The sequence below is a fragment of the Aythya marila genome, assembly GCF_965140915.1.
Source record: "Aythya marila genome assembly, chromosome: 2".
Classification (NCBI taxonomy): domain Eukaryota; kingdom Metazoa; phylum Chordata; class Aves; order Anseriformes; family Anatidae; genus Aythya; species Aythya marila.
The window spans coordinates 103,781,111-103,795,739 of record NC_139043.1 but is presented as its reverse complement, the minus strand read 5'-3'; the positions used below and the strand labels follow the sequence as shown (position 1 = coordinate 103,795,739).

Here is a 14,629-nt window from a genome sequence, read left to right as displayed (position 1 = left end):
GTCATTACAACAAATCCTAACTGTCTGGATCAGTCTCTCAGGGTTTTATAATGCTGCTTCTGCTGTTCTAGGGACATCTTAATTTTTTTTGTTTTGCTTTGTTACATCTTGCTCTTCACTGTAATGCTATTGCAAGATGCCTTGTGCTAGCATCTGCTTCTTAAATATTTAAAATTTCCCATTATTTTAAATAAATACACATTTTAATGAACTTTAAGACTTGTACTGTATAGAATTCTCAATAAGAAAATGTCTCCAAACTCTCTCTCATATAATACTTGTATTTTATGTTTATTACAGAATATATAATCAGTATTGTACAGTATAATAATTGATATTGTCTATTGTGATGTTATTATATGAATAATTGTGTTATTCATATACACAATAATCTGTGAAATTTCCGCTAAGTGTTTAGTAATGGTTTCTTACGGGTATCAAAACGGAAGTGGTCTTTAGGTGGAGTGCTCATAGAATTGTAGTAGAGGTCTGGAGAACAGAATGTCAATGCTTATCTGGTCTTGGTATATATATCTGTGACCATCTCAGTAACATGTATCAGAAAAGTTTGAAGTTTCTTGTGAACATGTCACTGTCTGCTGGATTTCCCCATTCTTAGCATGCAGGACAAAAAAAAAAAAAAAGTAACTGATACTGGATACTGTCATGAAAATGCAGTGGCTGTGTTATCGTTGCCTTTTAACACTTCTGGCCATGATGACAGACATTGGTGATTTCACAGTATGGTAACAGTTGGGTATGGGGAGTAGTTTGTTCCTCCAGTGACACTTAAATCTCCAACAGGGCTTTTCCGAAATGCTATGCAAACCAATAATACTGCTGCTTGAGAAACCTTTCCTGTTTGTTAAATAGTTAAATGCTATAAAACTTGGAGCAAGGAGGTGAACTGAGTGCACAGGATTAGAGAGCTTGGTAGGTGAGGAACCAGGTAAATGGTACAAATTGATGCCAGAACAGTGAGAAAAATGTCAGTGTTGCTGTTCTTTATGATGATATTGTATCTGTGTGATCACGGACAACTTTCTTTAGTCTTCCCCATAAGCTCTTTTAACAAGCATATTACATACTTGGATTTTACATTTCAGTTGTTGAAGTCTTGCTTTGTGGTATCAACTTCAGAGACAGGTGTTTGGAATTATGTGGCACATGATCTGCCTTTTCTGTCCAATGGAAGGTTTTTATACTGGTAAATTAATGTTGTAGAAAACCTCAAAGTTCTTCTATTTAATGCTGTAGATTGTGAAGTTGTTGCTTCGACATGGCGGAAATCCATTTCAAGCCAATAAGCATGGGGAGAGACCTGTTGATGTCGCTGAAACTGAAGAGCTGGAAATGCTATTGAAAAGAGAAGTGCCTATCTCTGATGATGAGGACAGCTGCTCAGGTAAAAGTAGGCATTTCACTGCATAATTAAAGTGCATCAATTCATCTGAAATTAGGTGTTTTTAATCTTTTGCATAGTGTTAGCTAGGAAGAATTGCTGTAAGTAGCAAGTGCAATTTTTAAGGTTGTTTTCTACTTTAAGTTTTAGAAGTGATTTTCAAATTTTTCTGTTGAACTGATTTCTCCATTTTTTTTTGTCTTTATCTCCATCTTTCTTCATTAATCCCTTTCCACCATCCAAATCAACCTTACCTCAGCGTGGTGGTTATATCAGAGAAAAAATACAGAGGAAAATACTGTATTTACTAGAATACAAGGAGGTTCCTGAGAGGTCTCCTTGGGGAAAAATATCCCCTGAAGTCACTTCATATCCTCAGTGGAAGAATTGCGATCTAAGAGATATATATAAGGAGAAGGAAGAAAGAAGCAGCAACTGCTTTATAGGAAAAGGGTAAAGGGAAGGCACAAACAATCTGCAAAGAGTGATCAGAGCTAAAGACAGGAGGAGGATGACACATACATATTAGAGATGGGGAGGGAGGAATAAAAAATTGATAGCGTGAAGTAGCAATATATTCTGGATGCTGAAGATAATGCAGAAAATAATGGTGACTGCAAGGTTCTATTTTATTGGTACTGTGTAAAATACAAAGCAGCTGAGAAGCTTCCTAGCAAGATATTCTTCTTAACCATTGCTTACTGGCAGTTGGTTCACAGAGGATGCTATGGGAAATGAGGGGGAATTTTGCAGCAGATTGTTTTTTTTTTTTACTTCTTTCAAAATTCTAATGCATTGAAACTGCTTCATTATTTCCTTATGCTATTATTTCAAACTCATTTGTTGCTTCTTATTTGGTATGTGAATTCTCTAGACATAGTACTAAATGTTACTGAATTCAATTATTTTAAAAAAACAAATGGATAGATTCAGCTGGAGAGGCTTGGCTTGGGACCTTATCTTTCTGGAAGCAATACATCCAGAAAGATTTCTAAAAGATTTTTGAGTTCTAAATTTTCACGTGATCGGTAATGATAACACTGCATATGTTGTGTAAAGTTTAACTTGAGGAACAGGTGAGAGATTTGTGCTCCTGACTTGCAAGTCAGGATGCCCAGGACATCATACTTGCTTCACACTGTGCACTCGTATAGCAGAGATCAGTTGTAGAGAATTATAGCAGAGCCTACTTTAGGCTGTCTGCATCACGTGTTTAAAGATTCATAAGGTAATTTCTTTACACCAGCAGTTCTTTGTCTTTTAAGAATTAAACTCATCAACTGTTGAAACAAGGTACTTTGACTGAAATAGTTCATGTGGAGGAGAACGTGGTTTAGTTGTTAGAGAGCATGAGAGCTGATGAATTCCTCTGGGAATGAATCATCGCTGAAGGATGCCCTTGAGAAAAAGGTTTTGCAGGCACTGCACATAATAGATGAGGTTTGCTAAATTTAAAGAGTTGCTTGTATTAGATTGGGATATGAACGCTAATCAATGTCTTTATGTACCTGGGTGACACCTGTGAAGTGTGAGGAGCTAATGGGTTTCTCTCGATTTTGCTTGAAAAGCCTAATTCTAGTAAGAAAGTGTATTATGTATTTCGAGGGTGTTTTCTTCTTTCAGTTATTTAGCACTATGACTGATGTCTTGTTTCGTTACCCTTTTGTTCATATGGTAGACCTCTTAGGGATACAAATGGAGATTAAAATAAGATTAATGCTTTTACAAAATGTACTGAAACTCATGAATTAATGGTCTGACATGACTTCTGTTGCTAAAAATTCTGTATGTCTATCACTCTTCAGTCTTTATTTTCATATTTACTTGGAAAAATTCATAATCTTATAGAAAAAAAAACACTAAGAATCTTGCTTCATACAAAAAAGTTAATGGATTTAAGAGCATGTTTTAAGATATTTGAGCATATTGGTAGGAACTATGCGATTTAAAATCTTGGTATGTTTTGGTTTGGTTTCTGTGAGGATCAATTATTATGTGACAAGAACAGCAGCAATGGTGGTCACTTTTTTGAATAGATCATGTTCCTAATGATATTCTTTTTATATATTTTTCTATAAAATTTCCATTTTTGTCCTGAACTGAAGTAGAAAAATGTCCAATTAACATTTAACTAATTTCTGTTTTTCTCAATCTAGAATCTGAAGAAGCTCCATCTGTAAATCCTTCCAGTGTAGAGGGGAACGTTGATTCAGAAGTAGAGAAAGACTCTGTAGCCAACGAAAGCAAACAAACACAAACGGTCCCTAGTAAGGCACCACTTCCATCTGCTCATGATGAGTATGAGTTTAAAGATGATGATGAAGATGAAATGAAAAAAATGATTGATGACAGACATATTCTTAGAAAAGACGTAAGGAAAGAGGATGAGCCTGAAGTTGAAAAGAACAACTTACTTGTGAAACAGGAAAAAGTTGTCATCTCGAAATCACTTAAAAACAAGAAACAGAAACCATCTAGAGTTTTGTATTCAAGTTCTGAAAGTTCAGATGAAGAAATACTTCAGGACAAAAAGATAGTCTCTCCTTGCTCTATTTCAGAGACATCAAATTCTGATGTAAGAGTGAAGAAGGAATATATTGTTACAAATGAACACAAACAAAAAGGCAAAGTTAAAAGGAAAGTAAAAAATCAGAGTAAAAATAAAGAGAATCAAGAACTAAAGCAAGAAAAAGAAAATGCTAGAGTAACAAATATAGCTGCTTCTGTCTTAGATTCTTTAGATAAAACTAGAGAGGAAGAAACTTTTAAGAAGTCTTTCAGCCCAAAAGAAGATTCTTCTTTACACCTATTTCACATTACTGCTGGCAAATCTCCTAAGCATCCCTGTGGATTAAGTGAAAAGCAAGCAACAGCATTAAAGCAAGAAAACACCAAAACTTGCTTATCACCAGGAGGCTCTGAAATAACATTGCAATCCGAATTAGTTCGGTATGATCACAGCACGGATTCTGACTATCTGGTAGAAAGTTCTAGTGGCAAATCTTGCAAGCATAAAGAAAAAAGCAAGCATCATCAGAAAGATTTTCAGTTAGAATTTGGTGAAAAATCTAGTCCTAAAATTAAAGATGAAGATAATAGCCCAACGTTTGAGAACTCAGAGTATACCCTGAGAAAGATTGACAAGGAAGGTAAAGCATTTAAAAAGCATAAATTAAAGCACAAAGAACGAGAAAAGGACAAGCACAAGAAGGAGCAGGATGGGGAAAAGGAAAAACATAAACACAAAGATAAAGAAGTCCAAAGAAGTATTGAGTTTGACAGAGAATTTTGGAAAGAGAACTTTTTCAAAAGTGATGAAACTGATGATGTGTTGTTAAATATAGAACATGAATCTCTTTCTTCAGACAGAAAATCAAAGTTGGAAAAAGCTGTGTCAAAAGAAGACAAGTTAGCTAAGGAGAGACAGTTCCACAAGGAGAGAAATGCTAGAGAAGAAAGAGAGAAAGAGAAGAGCAAAAAGGAAAACGAGAGGTTTCTTAAGGATGAAAAAATAAAAGATACAAAAGAAGAAAAGGAAATTACGCTTGCAGATAAAGAAATGGAATTGTTCTGCCTTAGTGTTAAAGATGAGGTGATCAGCATGCACTTAATAGAAAAGGAAACAGATACTGAAAAGCAAGAAAAGAATTTAAAGGAAAATAAAGAAAGGACTGAAAAGCGAACCTCAGCCAAAGAAAAAGATGCTGACAAGATGGAAAGAAAAAATGCAGAAAAAGAGAAAAAAGTAAGACATGAATACAAGACAGAGAAAGCAGAAGTAAATGAAACTGTAGAGAAAGGAAAGGAAAAGCCCAATTTCCAGCAAGCCGAAAGATGCCATAAGGAAAATGATAAAATTAAAAGCACAGCTACTCTTAAAAAAACTGATGACAAAGAAAAAAATAAAGAAAAGGCTGATAAGAAGCACGACAAAGAAAAAGTTGATAAAGAAAAACATTTGGCTGACAGCAAAGAAAAACACTGCATTGAAAGAAAAGTGAAACAGTCTGAAAAGGAATCTGAATATAGTAAGTCAGAAAAAAATAGAACTAAAGACAAAGAAAAGGAATCTGAAAAAAAAGACAAATCCAAAGACAAAGAGAGCTCAGCAGTGGCAAACTCAAAACACGTGCAAGAAGAAAGAAGATGTAGTATTACAGAAGGTAACAAAACAACGCATGACAAATTGTCGTCTTTGAAAGAAAAACCAAAAGACGATTTGTTGAAAACTCCAGACGGTAGAGAGAAGGATAAAAAAGATAAAGACATAGACAGATACAAAGAGAGAGACAAACATAAAGATAAACTGCATCAAAGTGGTTTACATAAGCTAAAACTTGAACATGAGAAACTTAAGCCTAAACCATCTCCTGCACCAAAGGATGCTCGGCCTAAAGAGAAAAGATTAGTCAATGATGATTTAATGCAGACTAGTTTTGAAAGAATGCTTAGCCTTAAAGATCTGGAAATAGAGCAGTGGCATAGAAAACACAAAGAAAAAATAAAACAGAAAGAGAAGGAGCGCTTAAGAAACCGCACTTGTTTAGAACTCAACAAGATGAAAGAAAAACCCAAACAGTCATTAGCTGAAGTGAAAAGCAAAGAACTGATTCGTTCAAAAAGCTCAGAGCTGCCAGATGTTTGCACGAAGGAAAAACAGCAGAAAGACGCTACAAGTAGTAGGTCCCAGTCAGTAGATACAAGAAATGTAAATGTCATAAGGCCTTTGTTGGTTTTAGATAATTTGAATAAATCCCCCAAATCAGAAAGTGAGAAGATGGGCCTGAGCTCCAGATCGGTGTCCTTGGTTTCAGTTGCGAGCTCTGAGGATTCTTGCCATACAACAGTAACTACACCGAGGCCTGTAATTGAATATGATTCAGATGTCATGCTAGAAGGTTCTGAATCCCAAACGTCTTTTTCACAATCGCCGTTTTTGGCAAGTGCCAAATCACCAGCCCTTCTTGAAAGAGAGACCGATGGCGTTACCGAGTTGCCAGATCGGATTAAGCCGCCTTTCGCAAACAGGCTCCCACCAGCATACATTAGATCGGCATCTGTTGAAGATGTCAAACTGGTTTTAAATGAGTGTAGACCTGTCGTAGAGGTTCGAAGATGCAGCATGCCCGCTGCTGTGCCTGAACACAGCAGACAGCCTCGAATAGCAGAAGAAAATAACCAGAACCCTCAACTGTCGATTCAGACATACGCGAGCACTTCTCCTAAACCAGAACTACCATGTAGCGTGCCCGAGAGAGACTTTCAGTGCAGTATGTCTGGTTTGCAGTCATCCCCAGCTGGAACTGGTAGCAACAAGCAGGTAACAGTGGGCACGAGTACCATTAAAAATGTTGTTCAGATGAGCCCTTCAGAAGAACGCAATACGCATTTAGAGCCATGTAGTCAAAGTGGTGTGACTCAGCCAGCCAAACCGTGGGATGTGCCTTTTGACAGACTTAATTCATTAAACAGTGAGTATAACAGCTCAGGTTACAGTGTATCAGAGCAAGATACTAATAGTGTTATAGCAATGCACAGTTCTGAAAACAGGACTTTAAAAGAACAAAAAGTATCTGAATTTTTGCCTCAGCATGCTGAAAGCAAGGGAAATTCCGGTTCTCAAGAATCTGCATCATTTTTTCCTTCACAGTCGCCTTGTTCTTTACCTATTCAGCCACTCCCAGATATGTCTAAACACATTTCTTTACCAGGCAATAGCAGTCAAGATTCATTATTTGTACAACAACAAAGTGTAGTTCAAGCTGCATCTTCTGCTTTGAGTACAGATGCTAGTAGTACCAGAGAGATGGAAAACAGTTTCTTCCCCTCAAACAGTAAGAAGCCTGATGCACCTATTGCTGTATATTCTGAGAGCTCTGTGAAAGCTACTTCACAGAGCTGTGAAAGGGTGAATGATTTACCTGTGGTATTGTTAGAAAAAGATAGTCCTGAATGTGATGGCAGTTCACAATTAAATGTAAATTTGTATGCATTCAATAAAGTTGTTTGCAAGAATGCTCAGATTGAAGCAGATGGTAACACAGCAGATATTGCAGACATTAGAAATGAAAAAGGACAGCAAGAAAATTTGGTTTCATTACATGTTGTTAATAATAAAGCTGACACCGATCTCTGTGAACTAAGTTCAGGAATGTCAGGAATTGGGAACGAATCGGCTAATAAAAAACCCTGCACTGAAGACAGAGATGATGTGTTGACAGATGATCCACCACAGTACCCTTTATCCAACTTGGAAAGTAGTTCACAACAGATTATACAGGAAGAGGTGCATAAATACAGCCAAATAGTTAAACTAGAAGAAGAAATTGCTGAGGATCAGAAGGTGGAACAGCAAGAAGTACCTCAAAGAATCACGAGAAACAGAGCAAATTTGCTTGCAAACCAGGGCAAGCAGAATCCTGTCAGCTGCATGCAGACATTAGAAAAAGAGACTGACTCATCAGCATCTCTGAAAGGAAGGATTAGGTTAACTGAAGATGAAGATGCTCAGGTACATCATCCACGTAAAAGAAAGGTGTCTCGTGTGCCTCAGCCTGTGCAAGTGAACCCTTCTTTACTGCAAGCTAAAGAGAAAACCCAGCAGTCGCTGGCAGCTATTGTTGATTCTTTGAAACTTGAAGAGATTCAGCCATACAGTTCTGAGAGAGCAAATCCATATTTTGAGTACTTGCACATAAGGAAGAAGATAGAAGAGAAGCGTAAATTACTGTGCAGTGTTATTCCTCAGGCACCTCAATATTATGATGAATATGTGACATTCAATGGATCGTATCTACTGGACGGCAATCCCTTGAGCAAGATCTGCATTCCAACTGTAAGTAACGTGGTCTTTAATTATGCAGTACAAGGAAAGGCATGTTTTGGTTTTATTTTTGTAACTTGCATGTATTTCCTAACTCGCTTCTGAATACTTGTGCAGAAAATAAGGTTGAAATATGTCAAATTAACATTGACTAGTAATGTCGTATTTAAAAGCCCCATTTGGTGGAAATACAAACAGTAGAGTCAAAGTCATTACAATACAAACCATCATGCATGAAATCTGTGAGAGGCAAACAAATATATTTCAAAGTGTTTATTACTGTAGAAACTACCATTTCAAAAGTAAGTTGTAAGGTCAGTTGTTTAGAGCTTCTCCAAATGTCTGCTGGAAATAATCTGGTTAAAAAATATTCAGTTCTAAGCTCTCCGTGGCTCTGGCATGGGCATATTCCTTATGACAGCAGAGAAGACGCTTATACTTTGGGACTCCTGTGTGCAAGGCAGCACAGAATTGCCTGCACAGAAGTGCAGTTAATATCTCCGTTTGCTGTGGAAGTGCCCCTCAAGGTATCTGACAATAACCTGGAACTGCTGGGCTCTACTTTGAAGTCAGCATAATCCTGGTAGCGTTCGACTCAAACTTCCTTTCCTTGCTCCTCAGCAGACCTGATACTGCGTGTAGGTGGGGGAAGAGGAAGGACCCAGCACATTGTGCATTGAGGGTTTTTTGCTAGCCGCCTTCGAGTATTGTTACTCCTGGGAGTAGAAGGAAGTTTTCTAGTTTTCCATCTGTTATCTGATGCTCTTTAACTGACTGTGACTACACTTAAACTTGTCTAGTTCTGAGGTAAAGCATACTAGCTTAAACCCATTTGAATGGTTTAAGCTGACACACTTAAGAGCTGAAATAGGCTGAGACCGTGTGTTTGATTTCCCAGAATAGTTGTTTGGCTGACATACAGCAGCTTGATAATGTCAGAATTCAGTAGGATTTGGTTGTATGCCCATTACTGTGTCAAGTTAAGGAGAAATCTGAGTTTAGGAGCAATGAGGAGACTATCCTAATCCTCTAATGGCAAAAATGCCTGAGCTTCTTTGTAGGTCTGAAATCTCATGTGCACAGTCTAAGCATCCAGTCTTCAGTCTCTATTTCTGAATGGCATAGTGTTACTGTGTTGGTTCAGTGAAGATAACTTGCTCCAACTTGAGATACTGTATAGCTTTCTCCAACTGACTTGAAGATTATTTCTGATTAAGCAATGAACACAAATTTAATGCATAAAAGTACATTTTAAAGCTTGTTCTTGCTTCGTTGCAGAGGTAGTTGTAATCTCCATGTAAGCTGTCTCCTCTCCTTTTGTCCCCTGTGCCCTCCATCTTCCTGGGAGAGGATGTATGTACATACTCTCACCTTGAGTTCTGTCTCATGGTGACCAGAGTTCTTTGAAATTAGGAAGCTCATTATAATCTGAGGGAATATGTGGGTAAGATGACCATTTTACTTGGTCTGTAACAAACTAGAATGTATGATGAGTTTTGTTACAACGTACCAGACCGTCCTTGGCCTAGAAAACTTTCTAAGTAGCTGTTGCAGCCACAGGAGTATATCTTTATCACCAGAGGCAAAGATTTATTTTTTATAGCATGTACTTGACTAGCAGCTGCTGTTTCCAAGCTACAACTGAGTGTTCTGGCACCAAACTTCAGTGCTTAATTTGGGATAATTGGAAAGTGAAGAAATGCAGCTTACATTTTTCCATGATCCATCTTCTACCTGGGCAACGGAGCTCATTTCCCTGTCATAAATGGCACTAGAAGAAAGGGAGGGTGATGACTTGGTATTTAGAACAACCTCATTCTTCCCTTCCTGTCTCTTGATGTGTCTAATAGGGATCCTGTAGTTCATGAGGATAAATTTAGGCGGTTGTGTAGCCCAATTTCTCGGGTTATGTCCAGTAAATATCAGAGGTGAACACATGCTCCCCATTCTCATGGCTTTTAATTAATTTTAAAAGGTTTTTCTTTTTAACAGGTTAACAAAAATATGATTTGTATACTTGAAGGATTGCAGTTAGTGATTTTTATCTGGTTTAGATTTCTGGGCTGTTTCTTCCCTTCAGGCATTAAGAACGGGTGAAGCTTTTTACTTCCTATTGTTAGGAACATAAGGAAAAAATGCTGAAGATATTTTAAGCATTTTCATTTTGTTTCATCATCTAAATGCTTCTTTTATTTAATTACTGTCACTTGTAGGAATAGACATTTTGGATTAAAACGTCTTTTCATTTGGCCCCAGAACTGGACCCCACACCCCACTGCGGCCTAATGCAGCCCAGGACACCTCTGGCCTTCTTAGCAGCAAGGTGAGCTCATGCTCAACTTGGTGTCTACCAGGACTCCCAGGTCCTTTTTGGTCAGGCTGCTTCCCAGCTGGGTGCCCCAGCACGTGCTGGTGCCTGGGGTTGTTCCTCCCCAGGTGCAGGACTTGGCTCTTCCCCTTCTTGATCCTCATCAGGTTCCTGCCAGCCCATTTCTCCAGCCTGTCCAGGTCCCTCTGGATGGCAGCACAACCTTCTGGTGTATCAGCCACTCCTCCCAGTTTGGAGTCATCTGCACGTGTTATTATGCATTATTATATGCATAATGTAACGTGCAACAGTAAAATGACCCTTCTGTTGGGATTGTTTCTGTATTTTTCCTTAGGTGATTCTCTGTTAACCTCATTCCTGCCTCACTCATACATAGACTACGGGAAGACAGATACTTGTTCTTAAAGCATTCCTGTATTTTAGGTATCACTGTGTGAATGTCTGCATGAAGACAACAGATATAGCTCTGAGACTCGGAGCAGTTTGTGTAACGTACCGTTCTCTGCCTTGGAATTTTAATGACACACTGCTGTGTATCTTGATGAACTTCATACATCCTGTAGGTGGGAAGCACGAGATGGTGTGTTCAAGTTTGATTTCCACTACCTTGTTTATATACCGCAATTTATGACCCATATCACCTAAGGCTGTAATGACAGTCACATGTGAATTGTGGCTTCCCTCTTAGCAGTGCAAATGTGAAGTATAGGAGAGGTGATATCGGGTTAGTTCAAAATAGAAGGAAACAAATCTGAATCTTCTAAGACTAAATTTAAATCCTGTTTCACTATGATGTCCTACGTTGGTGTGTTCAGTGGGGTTCAGTCACCTTTATCTCTACTGCCTCCTGAGAAGAGGTGCCAGGGTTATTCATTTCCAGGTTTCCCTGGCTATCTAGCAGATATGTTTCTAATAAAAGGGATTCTGTCCAGTCTCCCTGGCATTGCTGTAGAAACTTAAGTGGTAAAGCTAATTTTAGTGATGTTACCAGAAGCTTGCTTCCTAAATAAATGAGATGGAACAGCAACAGGGCAGGCCAGTTGGCAGGAGAGATAGAGATGGAGAGAGCTGTATGCAAATAATCTTGGAAATTTTGTGTTTGTGTTAGAGCAGCACTTCAGCTAGCAGATTTTCTCGTAGCAGCCACAAATGAGAACTGAAGGTTTACAGAATTAATCCTGTGGCAGTCGTTAAGAAGGACGCAAAGCATGCAAGAAACTTTTGTAATTTATTGTCATGTGTTGAAGGTGTTGCAGGTATGTCTTGATCCCTAGCTGCTACCAAACAAAACCGTTCAGGTGTCTGCCTGCTAGTGCTGTGGAGCAAAGAGGTGAAGGGCTGGATGCTGCCCAGATTCCTTTGGTAGCTGCTCAGCCTAGGATTAGAGAGCGTGTGAGAATAAAGGGGTCATCTGTCCACTGGTGGTCTGTGTGGAGCCTGGGCCCCTTAAGAAACTGGTCTGATCATTTACTTGGGTTATACAAGAAACTGAGGTCACTTTTTCCTTGTGGCATCCTGTTTCATGCTCTCTTCTTGCAGTGCCAACATATGTGGTCATCTTTTCCCTGCACACTTCTGGTTGTCTTCTTACTGGCGGCCTCTCTGAGCAGAGGATCAGTGAGACTCCTCTGGCTGTCCTCAGGTTCCCTTGAAACCTTTTACTTCAGTTTCCTTTGAGGACAGAAAGTTCATTTCCTCTGTCCAAATCCGGCATTGGTTCACAATCTGGGATTTCCAGTAGGTGGTGTCAGACTACTGGAATTCAGATTGCAGAATCTGGGGATCTGAGGCTTTCTTCCAGTCTTTCCAAAAAGAGAGGGGGAGAAATTATTTGGAGGGATTACGGGAAACAAATTCAGTCCTATACTGAGCTTTATGTTTTGGAAGACAAGGTAAGGCTTACTGGAGTCAAGTGTTTAGAAATTTATCCAGAGGCTGTAGTAATCTCTGGGATCGTAAACATCTCTCGTTGCTTTTCGTACTGCTCGTAGTGTTTACACAGAGTTGCTGAGAGTTTGCAGGGAGTGTTTGGGGTTCAACCTTCATTGGAAGGCCACAATTATTGCAATTCAGAAGCCCTCAGCCTGGTGGCATGGTTCTTCTAGCATGGTTGGATCTCTAGAATGTACATTTATGTCCTACAAGGAAATGAAATTTCGGTTTTGAAACAGAGTCAAGGCATGGTTAATCAACATCCTGAGTTGCAAAAGAAATCTGTCAGCAAGAGCTAAACTTCAGTGCCTTTTGATTTACGGTTTTAGGGTGCCACCTGCTGCTTGAAATTACTTTATTGTGCCATGGATCTTCGTGAGATTGGCTACTGAAAACTTGCTAGCTACTAGGTGGCATGAAACTTTCATTTTCTTTTTTAAATACTGGTTAGAAAATACAGATGTGGCCAATCAGTAATCTAATAAAACAGTTCTGGGATCTGAAAAACGCTTTTATTAAAAGCTGTTGTGCAATAGCAGCTTCACAGAGGTGAGAGTTTTCTTTTATTTTTAAATAAAGTGCATACAAGTTCACTGTCTAAATAATCCAGTCCTTTCCAGTTATTTTCTACCATGTTGCAAAATTACATGGTATGTGAATTTAAAAGAAAAACATTTGTTAGTACAATTTTAAATTGTTCAGCTGATATGGATGCTTGTCAACTCTGACATTTTTGTTTCCGGATAAATTAGCTGCATAAAATCAACATTTATTGACAGATTGTTTATCTTGCTTGTGCTGTATGCTTTTCTATTAACAAAGGCACTGAGCTTTCTGAGAGGTCTTTGCAAGATATGGTATAGTTAGGAGCATCTTGTCTTATTTTACTGAAAAAATAAGGCAGCAATGTTATAGCGTGCCATAAATACAAAGCTTCCAGGCAAATCTAGACTGCAAAATACCTCATGCTGAACTCAAACATAATGAAATCCACTATAACTAAGACAGATGAGTGCCGTAGGTGTGTTTTGTTTTTTTTTGTGTGTGTGCATGTGTTTTGTTTTGTTCTTGTGGTTTTTTTAAACACTGATGACTTGCATAATAAGATAGCACGTGCCATAAACTCAGTGTTTTGAGAGCTGGAGAGTTTTCATTAAGAGAGAAGTGAAGTGTGTGTCGTTCAGAGGTTTGAAACATGGAGTTGCATCTAATTTTATACGACATAATGATGTGAAGAATACACCACAGTTAGTTAACCAATGTGTTCTTTAATTCCAAAAACCTTGGTTAACTTCCAGCTGGGAGAAAAATTGTCCTGAAATAATCTTCCAAACAATAAATCACTTTGTTACTGGAGAGTATAGATGCAAGATTGACACTCATAATACAACGTGTAACGTAACTAGTAACATCCATGTTTTCATGATGCATTTCTTATTTTTTGACAGTTGAGGGATCTGTATTGTATTTGTATCTGTATTTGTATCTGTATTTTTTTCAAAATGAATAATGGTACTTTAAAATGTCTTTAAAATTGAAAGAAAGTTGTATGTTGCATATCTTCTAATGTACAAGTCTTTTAAAGAAAGGTTACATGTTTCCAATGGTAGGTTAAAAGCATTCAGTGGTTTGAAATGCCATTTCAGCTAGGTTCATTAACTTCATGGTAAAGAAACCTTAAAACCTTTTATTGCAAATGGATTGATGTCATATAATTAATGGCATGTACAAAATTCATTTTCCCTTTAAAAAAAATAACCTCGTGCTTTTTTAGTAAATGCTCAAGTTGCTCAAGGCAATGTTAAACATACATTAAATATATATTCACTCTACTATTTATGAAACTTTTTCCATAGATTACACCACCTCCCTCGCTATCGGACCCTCTTAAGGAACTGTTTAAACAACAGGAGGTTGTAAGGATGAAGCTACGCTTACAGCACAGTATTGAAAGGGTAAGAATAAAGCAGTTGTTTTTTATTTCCCAACCTCGGGGGTTTTTTTTTTTTTTTTTTGATAGATACACGGTTTTGCTCAATTTAACAGTGTTTTAGAACTAAACTGCCTTCTAACCAAATCTGTGAATTGGAGCAACTTGTAAATACATAAATAAATAAAACTAGTTCAGTATTATGGGATAGTT

At 38.0% G+C, this 14,629-nt stretch overlaps 1 protein-coding gene across 8 annotated transcripts in view; it reads left to right on the top strand.

Moving 5' to 3' along the window:
• ANKRD12 (ankyrin repeat domain 12) overlaps positions 1 to 14,629 on the top strand; it is a 65,061-nt gene that overhangs the window by 43,653 nt on the left and 6,779 nt on the right. For all 8 annotated transcript variants that reach the window (XM_082752942.1, XM_082752940.1, XM_082752941.1 and 5 more), the window contains 3 exons: positions 1,258 to 1,405; positions 3,559 to 8,237; positions 14,343 to 14,441. In XM_082752942.1, coding sequence (XP_082609068.1) covers positions 1,258 to 1,405; positions 3,559 to 8,237; positions 14,343 to 14,441 — 4,926 coding nt within the window. The remainder of the gene's footprint in view (positions 1 to 1,257; positions 1,406 to 3,558; positions 8,238 to 14,342; positions 14,442 to 14,629) is intronic.